The 22719-nt window shown below is 34.5% G+C and overlaps 2 protein-coding genes across 3 annotated transcripts in view; one reads left to right on the top strand and one right to left on the bottom strand.

Annotated features, from left to right (window-relative positions):
• The window catches only part of LOC121424568 (zinc finger protein GLIS3-like), an 80194-nt gene extending 76399 nt beyond the window's left edge, over nt 1-3795 (top strand). The window contains exons 8-9 of the mRNA XM_041620296.1: nt 1466-1825; nt 2561-3795. Of these exons, the coding sequence (XP_041476230.1) occupies nt 1466-1825; nt 2561-2703 (503 nt within the window). The 3' untranslated portion in view covers nt 2704-3795. The remainder of the gene's footprint in view (nt 1-1465; nt 1826-2560) is intronic.
• An 11122-nt stretch (nt 3796-14917) lies between these two features.
• On the bottom strand, nt 14918-19592 carry LOC121424260 (tax1-binding protein 3-like). 2 transcript variants are annotated; one of them, XR_005971353.1, is made up of 5 exons: nt 19470-19592; nt 16973-17074; nt 16553-16630; nt 14973-15153; nt 14918-14937 (listed from the first exon to the last, which is right to left on the bottom strand). XR_005971353.1 is itself a non-coding variant. In XM_041619879.1 (4 exons), the coding sequence occupies exons 1-4, from the start codon at nt 19500-19502 to the stop codon at nt 15037-15039; spliced, it is 330 nt and encodes a 109-aa protein (XP_041475813.1). In that variant the 5' UTR covers nt 19503-19592; the 3' UTR covers nt 14928-15036. The 2 variants fall into 2 exon arrangements, 1 of the variants encoding a protein (XP_041475813.1); XM_041619879.1 differs by having other exon boundaries at nt 14928-15153.
• Between the last annotated feature and the right edge of the window lie 3127 nt (nt 19593-22719).

A 22719-nucleotide genomic window follows, 5' to 3' on the forward strand; every position in this document is an offset into this window, starting at 1 on the left:
AGAACATACCTATAACTTTTCTGTTGATTTTTTTTAAGTGTTATTTACTCTTTTAGTATGCTCATATTTCTTCAATCTTTTTATTACTTCATTACTTACGGAAAAAATCAACCAAATTTGTGGTTAACCATAGGTGGTTTCAGACCGCCTCGAAGTTCGCCAGTTCCAGGTATTCTCTGATCGGGAAATTTACCCCGATCAGAAAATACCAGGTATTTTGGTAATGTGAAAGCAAACTACGCGTAATTTCCCCGAAAGAAAATACCCGCTAAATAGTAGGTACTTGGCGAAATTACGAGAACTTTCGTGGGGATTTTTCCAAGGTCGTAGGTATTTTGGCGATGTGAAAGCAAATTACGGGAACTTTTAGCCCAGCGTGTCGTTGGGCGCGGCGGCGTGGGTGGCTGCTGGGCTAGTGATTTTGAATCTCCCGCCTTGCCTGCTTATCAGACCACACTGCGCATGCTCGTAACTTTGGGAACTTATCCCGAAGGATGTGTTTCGGGGCGGTCTGAATGCAGGAATAATTAACGGGTATTTTTTAGCCTTAAAAAGTTCTCGTAATTTAACGGGGATTCTTGTGATCGAGGCGGTTTGAAACCGCCTCATGTCTGTTCCTTTTGAGAGTACATTGCACAACTCTTGTAATCTGTGGATCAGTCAAATAAAATAATAGAAAATGTTTGTATTCAGCATCGTCAGTAGAGGGCGACATTTAACTTCATGTTGGAAAGATCCTTGACAATGCTGAAATTTTCTGTAGCTTTTCTAAATAAAACATGCCTGCTATTGTAACCAAACTGACTTTAGAAGATACATTGTTTTATAATGTTTACAGCAAATTATTTGTATTATTGGGAGCAAAGTATTTGTGTGTGTATGGGTGTGAATTTTGTTAATTTTTTAGTGAAGATTGCCTGAAAGAACCAAAAATAAAGCTGTAATTTATGTGTTTCATTAGCTTTCGTAGAGTCATAACAATTTTTGTCTTATTACTCATTATTCTCATATTTTAGAAACTTTATCATTTTCAAGAGATTCTCTAAACATGAATAGCTTGTGGTGATCAGGCATTCTCTGCCACAGAATTTTTTAAAACTTAACTTTCAAAATAGTTTTTGAAAGTAAAGAAATATACCATCATTGATCAGATGCTTTCAAATTCACACAGAAGGTTCATCTTCTCTGACCTCATTAATTCTTGGCATTACGGTACCTATTCAAACTCCCTTATTTCTATTTAACTTGTGCACCTCGGAAGAATATTTTTAGATGGATGCGTGTTCTAAATGTCTGTTAGTATAATTGTTGTTATTATTATCGTTGTTGTTATTATACATGTTAGTATTGTTATTGTTATGCTTATTATGATAACTATTATTATTACTACAAGCAAGAACAATGTCATTATATTCATAACTCATCATTCTTTTCCATCTTTCTTTTGGTCTCTCATCCCATCCAGGTCACAGTTTATCACCCAAGCAACCTCTCCCCTCCTCCTCTCCTCATCTGCCTGGAATTGGGGGACCGCTCTCGCCCTCAGCCACCTCACCCCGCCCAGTCTTCCGGCAGCCTTACCCCCCTACCCAGCGCCCCAACAGCCGCCCCTCCCCAGGCATCACTCTCCAGACCCTCCAACCAATCAACCAACGTCAGCTAAGCATCAATGCCTTAACAGCTACCAATAACAACAACAACAATAATCACTTAGGCAATAAGGGCCTGGTCAAGACCAGGGGGCTCACCATGCTCGACAATGCCTGCCTCTCTCCGTTTGATAACCTAGAGAGGGCGTTGTCTGCACATTCCATCGCAGAGAAAGGTAAGATGTTTTTTAAGTTTATGATGGGGGTGATTAAAAATGTATTTTGAAGTTGTTTGCAGTCATGGTATGTTTCCAAGGGGCAGATCCATGCTCATTAATACAAGGGCGATGCCATGGGGGACGGCACCACCCCCTCCCCCATATCATATTAACCTTTCTGTAAGTTGTTACCCTATTGCACCTCATCCCTGAAAAAACGGTGTTGAGAGCATCTTGCTTTGATGAGAAAAACTAACCCAATTTTTTTGCATCAGTTTTCTTCATTCTTAGTTTCAACTATGCAGTCTTGTTTTTATTTAATTAGAATCGATAAGAAAAGAAGTATCAAAGTTCTCTTGTGCCAGACTATGTAAGTCAATGTTTTAGTGTACTAGTATTTTCATGAATTTCATTTTTTTTCAGCACACTTGGAAGTTCTTATATCATTAGATTTTGTTGTCTTATGCAGCAATACAGATGTTAAAATATCAATGAAGTTTGACTTGCCCAATCAGCAGACTTATAACCTCTGTAAGCTCCAGCTTGTACAAATATACCTCTTTATAAGCTTAAAACATATAATTACTTATTTAGTATATTTTTGTTTACTCCTGCCTTTCTGACTTAACTTCCTGCTTTCATTGGTTGTCCCTCTTTTCATGTATCTGTGGATGTTTTCTCTTTGCATCAATTAATTTCAATCCAATCTTTCACAATCCTTTTGTTTTACCCCCCGATCGCTTTCAAATTTAGGACTTGGTACAGCAGGAGGGGACTTTCACAGCCCTCTGTTGACGGTAGGACCCTCTTCAGACGACAACAACCTCCTCCAAATGAGTGCCATCGATCGATGTCCCAGTCAGCTGTCGGCAGTCTACGCCGACGGTGCGTCGTGATCCAGGAGGACGTGCACAAACATTAAACAAAACAGTGCATGGATTTTTAATATCATGTATTCTATCTTATTGCTAAAAGAGCTGTTCCAATGCTTTTTGATATGCAATGAGATGACCTATAGCTGCAAGACCTGTCTGAGGGACTTGGTGGTTCAAGGATATGATGTATCATGGGGTAGAGGCTCATCGCCTTGCTTGTGTCGTATGGAAGTTTGGTTTGCAATAGACAATCCCATACGGGATACAATGGAGAAACTAGCAAGGAAGATCATGTTGAATTCCATGTTACTCTATCCAGTTGCTAAAAGAGTTGTTCCAATGCTTATTGGTAGGCAATTAGATGACCTACAGCTGCAAGTCCTATCTGAGGGACATGGTGGTTCAAGGATTGCCTGTCGCCTTCCTTCCATTGTATGGAAGTTCAGTACGTAAGCTGTAGACAATCGTATGTGGGATGTAATGGAGGACCTCCCATGGAAGATCATGGAGTCATAGCATGTACAAGAGATATGCAACATGATGCTCAGGAGTCAATATTGTCCCTCAAAGACGTATCCCATGAAGCAATGCATATCTGGTGATGTCTATGCTGTTCGATCATCGGCTAGATATGGTTGCTCTAAAGGCTGACATATTGGTATGGTAAAGAAGCAGAACCGATTATCTTGGAATGGCAGTAGCTAACATCTTGCTGAGTTGTGAAGGATATATATAAAATGGTGATATCCGGGTACTGAAGTTAATTGTCACATTGATGTTTGCTGATGACTATATCCATGGGCGTAAATACGTATCATACTATTTATGTGTGGGAAGAGGGGGGTGATGCAATACTTCATCTCCCCCAAAAATAGGTTCACTTTTTTTATAAAAAGTTTAGAATAAAGGAAGGAGTTTACTGAGAGGGAGAGAGGGTAGTCCAGTTCCCTTTCTACAATCAAAGTGCCTTGTTAATGTGGTGAGATTATGAATATAAATCTGATATTCAGGGGTTGAATTGAAAAGGAGCAAAACATTCATTAAATTGAATCTATAGTTATGTAGTAAACATTTTTAATGAAATTATCTTGTCCTTTCAATTTGAAAGTTTTTTTCTTCTTTTTTTACAGAAATTAAATTAATATTCTCGAATTTTCTTTAAATATCCTGTTGTATTTTTTCTTAATTGATTGAATATCTTAAATTCTGACTGTAATTTCCTATTGTTTGATAGAGCAAATAAATCATTGAGAATAATTCCCACCGAATCACTTAGTTATATATATATATTTTTTTTTAATACCAATTAGGCACCTATCTGTATTCTAACAGCATTCATTCATCCAAGCAGTCATCATTCTCCCTCCGTTCTTTGTAAAGTTTTGTTGTAAATCCGTCCACTATACCATATCAACTGCCAAATTATTTTCTACTGTAGACAAGCAGATATAGCATAAACATGTGGTTTGTGGTTATCTAATAGAATAAAGTAATATCATGACAGTTTTTTAATATTTATTTTCATACACTTTACCTTGAATAGTATGTATTCCATGAATTATGATTCACATGTGAAAGGGGCCAAATATTGAAATGTACATAATTTTTTCACAAGGAATGAATTTGAAACTGCCTTGAATGATATTATCAGAAGGATGATGATAAACAATTGGATTGACAATTTACTGTGACATGTTAATGTACCTGGGTAAATTAGTTTGATAATTTATGGAATACTTGTGGATTTCATTAATTGATTTTGGAACCATTGGTAAAGTAGGGGTTTGGACATTCAGTTTCATGCTGTAATGAATAGTTAGTTAAACAAAATTTATTTGATGGTTTATTTCAAGAACAAATCAGATTACATTTAGCGATGATAAGAGTCCCTTTATTTTTCTTATAATGATTTTTCACTTTTATTTTACATTTTGATATGTAGATTTGTCAAAAAATATATATTTATTTTTTTAATATTGCCATCAAGGGATAGGTAGTTTAAAGCACAATTATCATCCCACCAACTATACAAAATGAATTCAATTATCTGTGTCTATCAACAACTAAAAGAGAGACCTGTATAAAATGAAAACTCCAAACGTAATTCTGAAAAAGGATGGATATAAGCACCGTACTTGAATGAAATTTTATAATCCAAACTATAGCAAATATAAAAGATATATTAGATATTGGTACATATATATTTATGAACACAAATCTCAGTACTTATATAATCATGAAAACAAATTTTGTATGAAAAAATGAAGTGTATTTTATTTTGAATTTAACATTTTCCTATTAATGCTCGGTTGCAAAACAATATTGTGGATGAGAATTTATTTTCTTTCTAATAGAGCACTATAAATGGCTTTTTCTGTATAGACAAAATGAATACTATTATAATTACAAGGACAGAATTTATAAGCAGTCATATGCTCTCTGCAGAGTGTTCAAGAAGCTAATTGTCATTTTTTACCCTTGCATTTGTAAACTAGCTTTAAAAGAGTGAAACAAATTAATTCCTATTAAAATCAGGTAAAAGTAACCAAAAATCCTCTTAACATTTGATGGAAATTTATAAGTGACATGATATTTGATACGATAAGACTTAAGTTGATGCCAACTTTTCTTGCCCTTAAGTACTTGTACATGTCAATCATAACCTATAGAGTACTGAATTATGTCATTCCCATAGGCATTGTTCACAGACCACCAATTTATGGCAGGCAAAGAGTTAATCAATTCACCGATCATGTTTTGACTTCTTTTTATATTGGCAAGATACTCTACTACATAATGTAGCTATCATACGCACAATATACATGAAGCATTGTTCTGATAACGGTGTTCCGTAGGGGTACTAGAAATGCTTTAGATCCCCCAAAATATCAAACTGTTGTGAGCTTCAAAATATGAGAATCTATGAATAAATCGATGAAAGTTGTTACATTTTGAATATATTTTCTTCATAAGGGTTTCATGTCACTTTCAGTTTAGCGTTTTGTTTCAGAAAATATTGGTACTATTCTAGAGAATTTTAAAATATATTTTTTCTATTTATGATCTTCAAAGATTTATGTATGTATTCTGACCTTTTTTTCTGACAAATCTAAAAAGATGGGCTATTTGAAAGTTTTGTCATTTTGAGAAATATTAAAAAGAATCCTGTTCAAATATCTGAACACAAAACTACTTGCTGACCACCATATAAACATTACAAAATTTAGTTGAGAAAGTTAGGGTTTTTGTTGTAGAAATTTGTTCCTTTTTTATTGTGATGTAAGCATTAAAATGTATCATATGCACTGTCACAAGATACCTTACTGATGTCCAAGAAGTACTTGTACTATTTACCAACCTTGTACAGTAAATTTTCTATAACTGTATAATTGTATATATGATAAATTTATATATTTACTGATAGGTATAGATATATTTCTCATATTTGTAGGGTTTCTCTTATTCAGTAAATGAATATTTTCATTGTCATATGAGTCGCGTAAACCTGTTTATGAATTTTACTGACCTTTTGTATTTTATATTTCACATTACAATCAGGGGCTTTTTCAAATTCTGTTTTTCTTTATCTGTTTTCACTTATGAGTTAAAAGCTTGTACAATCATTTTGTAATGTATGCATGTACATATATAGTTTTGTGTGTCTTTTTTGTATCATTCTTTTTTTATGAAAGAAAATATATGAACTATGTGCCTTTTTTGTGAGGTATTGTATCCCTTATCACATGTTCTCTGTCCCAGACTTATACAATTGTAATAATGTTTTGTCACAGTGCTCTGGACTGTTATCGATGTAGTTACTATGCCCAGAAATGCTTGCTGTAGGATGAAATAAGACTAGTGTCACTGTGATGACATGCTTTGAGATGAAAATATATTGAATATAAAAATTTCAATGAACTTTGTTTAGGTTAATGTTTGTTTTAAAGGTGCACGATCCCCGGTGCTGTTGGATGATTTTGAACTCACTGCCATTTTCATCGAGTGTGTGTGTGAATTTGACTATTGTCAGACGTGTATCAATCAGATATGATTATTTAAGTCTAGGACTGACCTTTAACGTCACCATCCGTATAAGATGTGACCAGGGCATGAACCTTTAGGTATGCAGCTGTCAATCATTAGCCAGTCTCACAGCGCATTCAGAGTACACATGTATTGCGCCGCTTTTGGCTACAACCATATGTTAGTCCAAACATCTGATGACATCACTTCTCACAGCAGAAGAAGGCGGAGCCAAGATCTACGAAGAGCAGCCAAAGTGTACATGAACTGAGAATGATCAGAGTTTGGGCTGGGCATTCAGTACATGGCATCTGCATATGTGTTGTATAACATTGATATCAACGGCCACTTGGTGCCGTTGGCAGCGCATATGTATGTCCAACTGATCCCTCTGAAATTGGGGGTTCATGCACCTTTAATCAATTCACTTACTAATTGCAATTAGATTACTTCTTTTTATTTTGTATGTCATGATATGACATATAGTATATACATGAATTCATTTCATAGAATTACGTAGTTCTGTATATGCTTCCAAGTGCCTGAAAACATTTCAAGTCAGCTTATGTAAAGAAAATATTTATTTTCCCATATTTTTTTCAAGGTCTTTAACTCAATAGAAAATGCATACCTGAATATATATATATTAAGAGACACACAAGAGAAAAGGCTTACAGTGTTGGCCAATTTTAGAGAGAAAAACTGCTGCATTTTTGTGTAATAACTCTTGCCTTGTTGTAAGATAGCTATCATAACCCTCGTCATCTTTCTTTGAACATTGGTATCCTTGGTGCATTTTCTTTTTAATATTGGGATTGGTTAAAGAGAGATCCACTGTTTGAATCCTTCTGTTGGTCACTTACATCAGTCCATTTGTGAACCATATTCGGAGCCCTGTTTCACAAAATTTACTATCAATGGTAATTGCTAGGAATCTATGACAAATTTACACCAGACCAAGTTACCAAAGTATGAATACTCTTTGAAATAGCCTCATGTCCCAACCTGATGGGAGAGTAATTATTTTTGCGGATTAAAAATGATGATTTATGAGTAGGCTACAATCTTCATTGGGAGGTATGTGTTGTCAGACAGGCATAGAGAATATTAAACTTCACATTGTGTGAATCAGTTTTGCAAACTATAAACAGTCAATCAGTTGATTTCAATGTTGACTATTGACACTTCTGTTCTTCAGTCTCACTTATCAGACCATTGTACACTAAAAGGGTACAAAGGTCCCCTTAGTTTGGCTTATGATTTCTACATCCCTTTTGTGTTTGTGATTAATTAATGTGTTTGTCATTAATGTGTTTTAAACAAATTATGTTTTGAAATATGAACAACTCTTTGGAAATAACTGTCTATAGTATTGTGTGAATATAGAGTGTTTTTTCTTCATTTTTTTTGTAGAACCTTCACATAAAATGTACAAAGTTTATGTTGCCTAGAGTGTATTTTTAATACTGTTTTCTGTTGTGTAATATTTTAAACGGAAATATTAAAATATGATGTGTGATCCAAACAATTTCTAGTGCAGTCCAACCTTTTATTTTATTGGATTTACATTTATGCTGTCTGGAGTCCCTAATTGAGAGTTGCAATGGGGAAAGAGAGGAATGTAGAGGATAGAGTTAGAGGAGATGGATGGATGGGAGGGTAGATGGGTGGATGGATGGGAGGGTGGATGGATGGATGGTTGGCTGGATGGATGGTTGGCTGGATGGATGGTTGGCTGGATGGATGGTTGGCTGGATGGATGGATGGTTGGCTGGCTGGATGGTTGGTTGGATGGATGGGAGGGTGGATGGATGGATGGTTGGCTGGATGGATTGATGGATGGTTGGCTGGATGGGTGGGTGGGTGGGTGGGTGGATGGTTGGCTGGATGGATGGGTGGATTGATGGATGGATCGGTGGGTGGTTGGATGGATGGGTGGATGGATGGAAGGGTGGGTGGATGGATGGATGGATGGGTGGAATTAAGGGTGGATGGATGGGAAAGGAGGGATGGAAGGAGACATAGATAGTGAAGAGGGAGAGATAGGTGAAAAAGAGGGTAATATTGTAATATCAGGAGCTTGGCATAGTATGAGAGTAGCATACCAAACTACTTCTACCTTTGTGCACTCAACAGCTCCAACACCTTGTAGTATGGAAGTACTATAATTTGATGAAATCAACTCTAAATATGCTGGGACAATATGCATATTATGGATAATGTGAGTAAAAATTCAACTAAATAGTCAACACAAATCCTTAATATACACTTCTCACTGGCTGAAAATCAGGATGTGTATGATTTACTTTGAGATCCAATTCCTTGCATTCACAATTGAGATTTGATTTGCCAAGGTTCAGATCAAGTCCGATAGTCTAAATCAGATGGTTCACCCTCAGATGCAGCATTTCAGCAAGAGAATCAAGTTCTTATGAAACTGAACAATAAAATCGCCACTTGATCTCTAGTTTGTTTGGTCTCATCCTACTTGGTCTAATCACAGTTCCTCTCCAACCAGTTTGTCTACTAACCATCTAATAATAATAGGCTATACCCATTTCATGTATATGTTCAACGACATTTGCTGCGGTGACAATTGCTCCGCTCTAAACTCCACACACTATCTTCATCCCTGGGTATAACCCCGGGGGGGGGCCACTTACATTGACGAGTGGATACCATGCGCAACCAAAAAAACACGTAAAAAGGATGTCCTTTTCACGATAGGGCATGTTACCTACGTAACGTGATAAGGGTGTCAAAAACACAAAAATAATGAAAAAAGGGTATCTATTTCGCTAGAAAAATTACGTGTTTGGAGTCACTACATGATAGATCCATAAACTCTTAAGTTATGATGCCAATTCAACAAATACACAAACATGGCCAAAGTTTATTGACCCTAAATGACCTTTGATTTTGGTCATGTGACCTGAAACAAGCACAAGATATTCAGGGATACATGGTAACTCTTTATGTCCCAAGTTTCCAAGAACTACATTTATAAACTTTTAAACTTATAACAATTCCACAAATACCCCCAACATTATCAAAGTTTGTTGACCCTAAATGACCTTTGTGATTTTGGTCATGTGACCTGAAACACACACAAAATATTCAGAGATACATGGTTACTCTTATGTGCCAGGTTTCTATGAACTAGATCTTTAAATTTTTAAAGTTATAATTCCACAAATACCCCCAACATCAAAGTTCATTGACCCTAAATGACCTTGGTCATGTGACCTGAAACTTGGGCAGGATGTTCAGTTATACTTTCTAAGTTATGATGACACTTCAAAAACTAAACCTTGGTTAAGATTTCAATGTTGACGACGCTGTCGCTGTCGTCAGAAAAGCAGCACCTATAGTCTTGCTCTGCTATGCAAGCGAGGCAAGAATCAATTAGACAGCCCAAAGAAATGTTAGACCAAGTGGCAAATGGATTTAAGCACCAATCTAAGACTTTGACCATCTACATGTAAATTATACAAACCAACTGAACACAAAAAAAAACCACTACACACAACAGTAAAAGAAGCATCTTGTTTTCTTTCTAATCAATATTTATTTGATTAGTTATGTCCATAATTCAATCATTCAGTATAAAAGCCATTTCAAGCCAAAGCTTATCACATTAAAACAGTGAATGGATGACAATCTTGTATAAGATAATTGCTACAATTTTAATAATACAAGCTGTGAAACTTATTTATTAAGTAGCAATTAAATTGAAGTCAAAACTTCTAATTGAAAAATAAAATAAAATGCAAGAATGAGAAAATGGTAAATGGGTAAGTGTGAAAATCACAGACATGTATTGCTAAGTCATGTTGCACTATTCAGTGGGGGATGAAACTTTAGATCACCCCCTGTTAAGGTCTTAAACTGTAAACTCCTGCTATAGTGTAACTCGCTCCCTAGCTTATTGAAAATGTGTCCAGTGTGTGTGCGCACTGCCTCTGTGTTGTTTGGTACCATTTGTTTATACACCAACGCACCGGATGCACGCATAGGATCCACTGCATGCACACGTTCACGATCGCCTGTGATTTGCTCTAAATGAAAAATATGCTGCAGTTTTTTACCAGGTTATTATACGTCTTAAATCTCTTTTATTTTGTGATGAGAAAGATGTGTTTTTCTAGAACGGACTACAACCCCCACCCCAAAAGAAAAACTTACGTAGTTGGAAAAAAAGAAACATACAGAGTGTTTTGGGCGTGAATATTTTGGACTGAAGTGATTTTCTCGCATAAACTCCCCATTCACTGTGCGCTCGTACATTATATTTACAATAGAACACTTTTACGCGAACTTACCCGGCGAGTTACACTATAAGCACGATTCGCTTTTAAGACCATAACATCCCCCCCCCCTTCTCCCCCTTTACAATATATGCCAGTAATGAAAACAAAAATAAATAAATAACAGCAATTGGTGTTGGAATACGGAGGGAATAAATAATGAAAAATAACTTGCAAAAATATCAGTGAAATTCTTACTGCTTGCTATGTAAAAAAAAGTCATAACTCTGTTGAATACAAAGTAAAACACCACATAGAGATTTCAGAATACAAAACTTTGGCAAATTAAACACCTACTGAGCAAATATACAAAGGAACATGTGCATAAAGTAATAAAACTTAGCTTTCTTCTAAATAAGAAATATATAAAGTGAATACATTTAAGTTAATTCCAGAAAGAATGGTACATTCAGTGACTGGCAGTAATATATCTTCCGGATCAGTTCCATTAATTATGTTGGGTATTCCATAAAATATTCAACCTTTTTGTACTTCTGACTCCCATTTTTTCAATTCCTTCTCCACTTCATAAACCGACCAAGTCATAGTCATTTGACAGCATTAAAGACTGTCATGAGAACCAGAAATAAGAGACAGAAAATTTCATGAAGGTCCCACATACATGGGGTCGGACCAGTGTAGAGGACATGTGATATAGTCTGAAGGCACAGACCTTGGTTTTGCAATTCACATAGTGCATAATTCAGAGTCTGAAGTAGTGAGACTATATTCACAATTTACTGCGGCTGACAAAGACAAAGCCTTTGGCATCTAGTCTTGACTCTAGACCTGTTATTGGTTAAAGCATCAAATATGAGTCTGTGCTGGTAGACTACCTGTGATAAACTTGTTCATGTGGCACATTACTATAAAACCACTATCGATTCCAAGATGAAATTGAGCTACGAAGAAACGATGCAATTATCAACGTCACAGAATCATCCACAAAAACTGTGATTTTTAACATAATAGTGAGCATTGCCCTTAACAAATCAGCATAATATTGTGGTACAATTATTCGTGTAATAATTGAATAATGCATGTATATATACCATAAATCATACATACTTAAAAATGTATTTAATTCATTAAGGTGGTCAATCTGCCTGCTCAAATAACAAACTACAGTAAACACAAACTATTCTCATATGAACATAATTAATATATATGCACCAGTACTTGTACATGTCAATGTAGTATCGCATCGTACTATCTGCACACAAATATACAAATAATATCTATACAAAACACAATCCCTAGAGTGTTTTAAAACTTAAATTGAAAAGAAATTTTTCCCTCTTTTTCTAATAAAATTTAAGTAAAACAATTTAAAAACATGATTTATTTATTTTATTCTTCACAATTCAAGTATTTTTTAACCTGATTGTTTCTCATCTTCATCTTTAAGTAGTAATTTTTAAAACATTTAAAGTACAGTTTTTTTATTTCTAGTACTGGTTTCCTATCAATGTTGCAGTTAGTACTGAAATTTTTCACAACCTTTTAATTCCTAACTCTGGGAATGAATAAAACCTTTAAAACAAATTTTCTTTGGCAAGATGCTTTCTAATCGATTAGTAAATTCATTGGAATAAAAAGTGGTCTTGCAAGATTAATTTGGAAATATTTACAATTATAGATACTCCATGTAAAATGCTGATAAAATACACAATTGATCATGTGGCAGGCTGATTGTATTCTCATTTTCCAATAACAATATTATTTTTATGTCGTCTGAATACTTTATTTAATCTGATCAAATACCTTTCAATCAAGATATGAGAGTGTTTGAATTCTAAAAAAAATAAATAAATGCCAAATGTATCATACACGATGCTGTGGACAGACAATTCCAAGCTGGTTATTTCCACATACATATTTCTGTTATTTTACTGCACTAGTGATTCTAAGGAAAATTCTAGACAATATCATAATATTTTATGATACTACAACACACTACAACACAATCACTTATTTAAAAAGGAAATTTGCCTAATGAGAAAACATTTCAGCTTTGAATACTAAGAATATTGAATTTGTGATTCTAAAAAAATATGCAACGAGAAATCTCTTTAAAAATAGACCATCCACAATGTACAAATATATGGTATAACAAATTAACCTACGATATAGATCTGCAAAGCTGCAAGACTATTTTTATCTATTCTAAAATTGATCACACAGCATGAAATGATAATTGGAAGACATAAAATTTTAACATCGAAATCAAATAACAGCCTAATACATACTTTGCAAATATATAACACTAGCTATGAAAGTCAATTTAAGTTTTATGAATAAATACGAGAAAACCAATAAAAATATTGTCAACCCAATCATGACATAAAAATTATATGTACTACATCATATTCCTCTTTGTGAGAGAAATTGAATAACAAAGAAAGGATATAATTAGAATTTGTTCAAATATTGATTAAAACATGTATGTCAATTGTTTTTGAGGGGATGCATTTTGTGTATCCCCAAAACTAACTTTACTTTTTCTAGAAAGAAATATGATCGGATTGAAACAAATTTCTGATCAATGTTACCAAGTTTATGATACCTATCGTCAATAACAAAATCAGTGCAATTATTTCTTTGAGAAACACACACATACTCCAATGTATCTATGATCATTACACTAAAAAGATTGCCAGATAAAAACGTTGCCAGAATTTACGTTTTTGTGAGTTAAAAAAGAGAAATTCACAGCTTCAAAATAATGTACAATTAATGAGTATTTGATGATCGAATACTAATTATCAGTGTAAAATGCCACAGGATTTCTTTCCCTTCAGAAGTACAATCTTTTATTGCAGATTATATATGTGCATATCGCCCAGTCATGCATCACATCTACAGAACAAGAAAAGATAAACTACAAAAGTATGATAAAAAGTATGATAATGTTTACAAATATTTCATAAAACTAGTTTGTCCAACTACACCCAAACCCATGCATCTTCTTCCAAACACTAACTAGCATACATATAGTCATTTTTACTGTACAAGCTGTTATTTTCGCGTACAGAATTTTTCGCGAATCGCGGGGGTCCCGACATTTTCGCGGGTTGTTAAATTCGCGATTGGAAGATGTACAAAACATTTCCACAGCATTTCTAAGAAGCATAACTAGTGCAAATTACGTGCAAATTTATACTCCTCAAAGTACCTATGCTGATGTGTCTTTTGTACATAAATATGTCCCTGTAAAAACAGTTACAAACTGTGGAAAAAAGTGGCTTGAATTACACTTTTTTCACCTTTAGATCTGAAAATTCATCATGCCACAATTTGATCTGTAATCTACAGGGTTAAGCAATCTTTGGAATTTGTGATTTGTTCGATTCATTTTTCAAAAAGTTGGTAAAAGTGAAAAAAAGTGGAATTTTGTGAACAGAATCTTCACCTCCAAAAGCTGTGGTCATGTGACTTATGAATATTAATGAGTATGCAAATAGCTGCCAAAACGTGTGTATAGAGTCAATCAGATGAAAATAAAATCAAATTATTTCATGAAAAATACATTTTGATATTACAGAGAGTGTATAAATATTGATAAAATAATATAAGAAAATAGTTTAGGCTCTGATTTTGTTTGAGAAATTAAAAAAAGTGAAATTCTAGCTAACTTTTTGAATCACTAACTGTACTTTCTAAGCCTTATTTTTTGTACATATACAGGTGCATATCTCCATTTTCTCACTATACAGGATGTTTTCTACAGTAAAGCTTTGCTGTTGGGGACATTGGCACTGACTAAGAAATGTGTCAATATTTTCGCGTGTTGTTAAATTCGCGGCCGATTGGCAATTCGCGAAATCCGCGAAAATAAAACCCCCGCGAAAATAACAGCTCCTACATGTAGTCATTTTTAATGTATCAAAAGTGGTAGTCATTTACCATTTTATAAAAGGTGAATCCCCTTCCTGTGGAGGGGATTCCCCCATGACGTATGCTGATTGGATGGACATAGTCAACAGTGTGGATGGGTTGGATGCGGAGGGTGTAATAGAGGTGGTTAGCTTCTCATCAGTCCTTGGCGCGTCGTTTTCATCTTAAGAATAGAGTACTTCTCCTTTGTGAGGATCTTGACTGCATGCCGATGCGTTGCCATGGTAAGATCGTATCCATTTACCTAAGATGAAGAAGATAGATGGTATAAAAAATTATGGTTAAAACAAATACATTTACATATGGAGAACACTATGAGTGTATGTAACGTTGGATCTTCTCAGTATTGAGACAGCCTAACTCTTATACCCCCCCCCAGAAAAAAAAAATAATAATAAAATAAGGAACAATTATATCAGATTGCAATTGTTCTTAATTTGAGCAGTTCATGAAGTGATTGTAATTTTTGATCAATCACAACTTTACATATTAATTTTAATCTACCACAACTATTTTTAAGACAGGGGAGGTATAATATGCTATACAAGAAATTGTATTCATTTTCATTATTTTGTTTCATAAATATTCCATTGGAGTTCAAATCTTAAGAGAAATCCTATATGATTGAAATTATGATTGAAGTTCTGTGAATGTTTTCTCTCTTTATTGTTTACATGAATCTCATGTTTCAAACAAATGAAGACAAAGCCAACAAGACTTTATTCCTTAAAATGCTGAAGCGTCTTTTACTTGCTACACATCTTTCACATTAGCTTCCCCCATCCTGCATTACTTTTTCTATAATGAAATATAATTAACATTCAAGACTCTTGAGGATTCCTAAAAAAAATTGTAACTCTGACTCAAGTGACATTTTTTTAGGTCTAAACTTCATTGTTTTGGAATGACGTCCTTATTTCATCATTCTCTCAGCACATGTACATGTATATCATCATTACTACTATATGGGAACAGCTTGATACACTGACAGAAAAACTCACACCTGCCCAAAAATACTGTTCTAGCGAGTCTATTAAAAAAATCAATGCATTCAAGCTACATGTTAATTGTTGTTGCTTCATAAACACAATAAGCATCCTGATGAATGTTCTTCAGAGTTCTAGCTAAAGTCCAGTTATCTATTAATACACAAACAAATGCTCTGATGAAAAGCTTTCAGCTGTGAATACTTGAATTGAAGTTAGGAAGGTTGTGATGCAAAAAGTTTGTAAGACTTGTCCAGTTTACATCCATTGTTTGGGTATATCCTGCTTATAACTACTTGCATGCCTATTCATCCTCCTCGCTCAGTACATGTTTGTTTTCATTACAGATTGAATAGACAAGGCTTATCTATTCAAATAGTTGGAAAGCTTTGGGAGATAACAACCACAAACAATGTAAACAAAGATGAATTCATACAAGGCCAATGAAGCTAGCTTCTGTGACAGATTTTGTTCTCCAAACTCGTTCGCAAGCTGAATTCCTTCCTGTATTTGGTGTTTCTTGAGAGTACATATCAAGGTCAATGAATGATAAACAAAGTAACTGTTCATATCTAGGGGGAAAGAGTGGATGAAAGTACATTTTTATTTACATTAAATTTGGAGTATATATAGAGAGGGAATAGATAGATATCTTACCTCCAATAACTTATCACCAACTTGCAAACCTGCCTTCTCGGCTGGCTCTCCTGCAGCAACTCTTGAAACAAAGATACCCTATTGGAAAAAGATAATAAAAATTGCAATTTAGTTATGTAAAAAAAAATGTTTTTCGTGACCCCCCCCCAAAGAGATTAATCATCAAGCACTCTCAAAAAAGATAAATAGTTTATCATTAAAAAAAATCAAGTATTAAATTGATTTATTAAAAATAATAAAACAATAAAAATTGTTGTTCTAATGTATAATATAATGGCAACAAAGATGAACTGCAAGAAACTGTCACTTTTATGTTTGTTTTTGTTTTTTGTTGTAAATTCTTTATATGTAATTTGCTTTGTACCTTTTCAAAATAAGGCGATATAGAAATGTAATAAATTATTATTTCAAGACTATTACCTGATCATTTTTGATGAATGGGTTCTTAGAACTATCCTGATCAATACCTCCCACGACACTGAAGCCTAGCTTTGAACCATCCTTGTGAAGTTCCAGCTCAATCTGAAAAGCAAGTATAGAGCAAAGTTATTCCAAAGACTAGCCTACTCTTAAACAAATTGAAAATCAGATCAGACCTTAAAGGACAAGTCCACCCCAACAAAAAGTTTATTTGAATAAAGAGAGAAAAAACCCAACAAACAAAACATTGAAAATTTCATCAAATTCGGATGTAAAATAAGAAAGTTATGACATTTTAACCTTTCGCTTAATTTCACAAAACAGTTATCTGCACATCCTGGTTGGTATGCAAATGAGGAGACTGATGACATCATCCACTCACTATTTCTTTTGTATTTCAATATATAAAATATGAAATATTCTAATTTTCTCCTCATTGTCAAGTGAAATAATAATTGGAACATGTGGAATTAGCTTGTTTGATAACACATGGTTCAGTCAAGTTGGTCCTTATTGCCAAATCTGTAAAAAATTATATATTGTATTTTTTATTCAACCAATAAAAAACGAAAGAAATAGTGAGTGATGAACATCATCGACTGACTCTTTTGCATGTCACTGAGTTGTGCATATCACTGTTTTGTGAAAAATAATTGAAACTTTAAAATGCCATAACTTTCTTATTTTACATCCAATTTTGATGAAATTTTAAGCATTATGCTTGTTTGAATTTTCTCTGTTTATTCAAATCAACGTTTTTCAAGGTGGGCTTGACCTTTAAAGGTCAAATCCAAAAATCCAAAAATGTTGATAAAAGGAGAAAAATTAAACAAGCATAATGCTGAAAATTTCATCAAAATTTGATGTAAAATAAGAATATAAATATATTACAACAAAACAAGTTTCACCTTTTTTCACAAAACAGTGATATGCACAACTCAGTGACATGCAAATGAGACATCAATGATGTCCCTCACTCACTATTTCTTTTTTTATTTGTTTTAATTATACAATATTTCATTTTTTTTAAGATTTTAAAGGACCAACTTGACTGAACAATATAGAATTAAACTATGCTTATTCCACATGCTCAGGGAGGAATTAATCGTTGTCTCACTTGACAATTATGAGAAAATCAGAATATTTATTTAATATAATAAAATACAAAAGAAATAGTGAGTGGATGACATCAGTCTCTTCATTGGCATACCAACCGTGATGTGCATACAACTGCTTTGTGAAATTAAGCAAAACTTTAAAATGTCATAACTTTCTTATTATAATTAATCCGATTTTGATGAAATTTTATGCTTGTTAGATTTTCTCTTTTTATTCAAATCAACTTTTTGTTAGGGTGAACTTGTCCTTTTAAAAAATAACTGTTGAATTTGAAAGTAGTAAATGCATCAATTCTTCTTAACTTTGCATTATGCATGTCTACCATGATAGACTGCCAATACAAATGTATATTTCTAAGTCTTTGTTGGCTACATTTAGCAAATATACCCAACAATGAGTAAAGTTAATTTTGACAAAAAAATACAAGGAAATTAACTAAATATGCACTTGGTCTAGTGGATCCAATGGCGACATTTCAATTTGTGCCAGAATAAGAATTACCACACCAGTGAAAAAAAAACACTTTGATTGTGGGCATTATACAAGTAGCCCACTGGCACAACGCCTGGTGGAAATCATGACAATGAATTTTTATTATGCAATCAAATTTGATATTATAAGAACGACCTTGTTTACATTGAATGATAATACTTGATAGGGCTGCACAGTCTGTGCTCTAAATTTACAATTCATAACAAAAATGGCCGATCGAGACGGGGGTAGGAGAGAACTTTTCGTTTTTTGAGGTTCCAGTCTGTGCCCAGATGTCAGAAAAACTGCCACTCGTTAGACCATCATCCATATAATCGTGGTAAGTGCTTGATTTCTGTTTTAACTATTTATTCGGAGAATTATTTTGACCATACTTCACGCTTGTCAGGTGAGTATGCCAAATTGCACGTAAGATCCTGGGCTCCCGCCCGCATAGCGGGCAGGAGTTCCCTGGGTTAGGACAATCCCAATTTTTGGACCTGCCCCTTCAGTCTCTAGGGCTAGGCCTACTGAAAAACTCTAATTTAACTGCTTTAAAAAATATTCCTTCAAGTTAAACTAATGTCATGAATGGAGAGCTGATCTGAATACGCCACTTGATATCGGGTAAGGAAATGTGGCCAGTTATGACGTAAATAAACCTGCCTGTATTTGAGTGATGTGCTTGAATTGCGAGGAACCTCGGCTCGCGCTCGGGCCCTATCGCTTCGCAGGGGAGCGCAGTGCCGAAGCCTCTGGCTCTGGGTTAACCAACGAGAGCGGCCGCGCCGTAGGCGCTAGCTCGTAAAAACTGGGTGTGTCGCCGACATTCCTCTCAATCAAATTCATATCTCACAATAGAATACATACTTCATATAAAAAAAGTAAATAATAATATATGTCTTACAAATGGAACTCCTGTAGACGGATCCAGACTCATATTCGTGTAAAATTTTGTCCTCTGTTTGACAGAATGAACGCAAGAACTCCGTCTCTGTTGAATTCTGAACGCAGCGTCTAACTTTATGGTGTCGCCAAAATATCAAATCGCAAAAAAAAATGTCGCTATAATACCGCCCACCCACGGGCCCGTAATACCGAAGCACAAGTTCGGACAGGGATAATAGTTAAAAGATAAACTCGATAAGACGACAAGGTTTTTCATGAAGACAAAATGAGGAATATGGTGATGACGATGACTTGTAAACAGTAAAGTCAGATTGTTTGGGACAAGGAAACAAGATGATTTTCTTTGATAAACCCAAACTGAATCGCATTCATCAGTTGAAGTGATTGACTGATGTTAATTTTGTCTGTTTGTTTCGTTCGAGATTAAGTGCATTATTTCATAGAACATAAATTATTGAAAACTCTATCAACAATGCTTTATTTTAGCTTTGGCTTGACCCAACCCCAGTGGTGGCATATCAGGACTCAGAACGATTTTAAAGAATGGTGCTGGTTTGTTTTTTAAAGAAAAGTTTGACAAGCCAAAATAAGGTATTCATTCCCAAGCGAAGATGATTTTAATCAGAAAAAAATTGACGAGTAAAAAAATGGGGTTTTCATTTTCAATTAGTGAAGATGATTCTGGTCAGAAAAAAAGAATTGACAAGCAAAAGAGGAGAATGGTTTCGCTCCCACATAAATGTAATTTTGGAGCAATACTCTACATTACAGAATACCAAAAACATAATACCAGGAGGTGATTAACGCCCACTGGCACCCCATGAGTCGAATGAAATGAATAATTCAGCGGACCGTCTCATTTTTAACGAATTTTCGCCCTTTGGGCCGCAATTGGGTGTATATAGTGCACTTTATTTTTATTGTCTATAATACCAAATGGGACTTTAAATTGTGCGACAACTACCAATTGTTTTTAAGAATAATAAATAACTATAAAAAAGGGGGAGGGGGTCTACACAATTTTTTTTATCTATTTCTTTAAAAAAAAAAACAAGTATCTCTCTCTATCTCTCACTATACTCTTTTGATCTTTAATTCCGACTCTTGCGAAATAAAAACAAAATCAGGGGTCATATCAATTTTATTTGAATAAATAGAGTAAAATCTAATTGGCATTGACGTAAATGATTTTATCGAGATCAGGTTGGATGAAAAAAATCAAGTTCGTAATTTTCAAAGTTTAGCTAAATGTGCATGGTCGCTATAGAGATAAGAAGATGACGACACACTCCCTTTATCTTATGTCTCGAAAGAACTTAACTTGTCGACTTTCAAGAGATTGTAATCTTATTTTGTCTCTGATATATCTGACAAGGCGTCCTTTTTAAATTTCAACAAATCGCCTTCTCGTCATTTTCCCCATCTTCTCGTTTAGGGCACTAAGGCCTGTAAGGTTCCGTGCAATATTATATGAATTACATTTTACTTTAGATATTTTTATTATAAAAATGTGGCGATCGTAATCATTTCGCTTGAAAATGTTCCAAATTAAGGCACATAAAGATTAATTTATACAAGATGCGATAAACTCGTTATTCAAGATAAGAGTACAACTTTGTTTAAATTGTAATAATTCTACTCGACATTTCACTTTCTTGGCTGGAACTTAAACATAATTAAGTGCATGCTTTAAAGAATCCATGTTTAATTGATTTTAATGAAAATAACAATTTGTATATACAGCATTACGTTTTATACTTGCATAGAGCCCTTCATTGGGAGGGGGGTTTACAGGAAAGGAAAAAGCCTAAGCTATGGCATAGAGGCCTAAATCTATATATTGGCCTTTACCCCCTTGCCTCGCCTAACTAACACACACATACCCCACAGGCTTTGGCGCGGTTGTAAAAATCTGATGTCAGATAACGGGCCTATGTCTCCATCAAAAAATTGTAAAATCAAACAAAAATTTATTAAATTTCTAAGTATTAAATATTTTTATTTCATTTATTTGTTCTTTTTTTTTTACAGTTTTGCTGATATGGGCCGAAGAAACGAGGGCCAGCCGGGGTGCATGGGCTTCAGCCCCTCCCACTCTCTTTTTCTCCAAAACCACAAAAATGTGACCATCTGTGATTTTTTGCATCGGTCAACCCTTACTTTCAAAACCATTCCTCGGCCCATGGATATCACTGGCGTAAATCCGTGTTGATGGGTGGGGGGATGACTGAAGTATTTTGGCATTCTTGTTGCAATCATGTTTTTAGATATGCAAGGAATTGTCATTGATATGTCCACAGTGGCGTACCGTGGGTCACGGCATTGTGGGGGCACCAGCAAAATTTTTGAATCACTGAGCTAAGTGCGAGCTGAATTTTTTTTATATTCACACCTAAAAAGGGACATTATAATCAAATTTGTCTAATCATGATAGGTACCTGTCTTGCTAAACAATGCGAGTGCGAAGCACGAGCTGAAATTTTCGTATATTTTGACCCCAAACAGCGAGATTTTAAGGAATATATTTCAGGAATCCATTAAGAGTATGAATATCTCACCATAGTCATCTAATGCGAGTGCCAAGCGCTTGCTAGTTTTATTAGAATTACATCTGAACACATGAAACACTTTTTGTAGTCATTGCAATCATGATTATCATACGCATCTCACTAATCAAATATTGCGAGCGCGAAGCGCGAGCTGAAAATTTCGATAATTCAGAACTGAAGTGGGGCATTTTTAGGTTTCTTTGTAGGAATTAACTAGGACCATTTACGTATTTAATTAACCAAATGATGCGAGCGCGAAGCGCGAGCTTAAAATATTTGATATTTAGACCAGAAGACATTTTAAGGACTGATTTTAGGAATTCATGAAGAGCAGACATATCTCACCAATCCACTAATGCGAACGTAATCACTGACAGGAAATGTTTATATACGAAGACCTTAACATGGGCCAATCACTTTTTTAGTCATGTAATAGAAGCATATGTCAATACATAAAAATAACTCAAGTGCTAGGAAATATATATTTGGTTTAGATTGACTTGAAAACGGGATGATTTAGTACAACAGGATTATACATCTCGTTAAACAGACAATGCGAGCACCGGGAACAATGAAGACGTAGGCCCTGGGCAAATTATGTTTCATAAAGTAATGATAAAAATGTTTCTTATGTAATGAAACAACATGATTATAATATAACATTATAATGAATAATATTTTATTCTTTCCCACTACGTT

This window comes from Lytechinus variegatus, chromosome 11 (assembly GCF_018143015.1).
Source record: "Lytechinus variegatus isolate NC3 chromosome 11, Lvar_3.0, whole genome shotgun sequence".
Lineage (NCBI taxonomy): Eukaryota > Metazoa > Echinodermata > Echinoidea > Temnopleuroida > Toxopneustidae > Lytechinus > Lytechinus variegatus.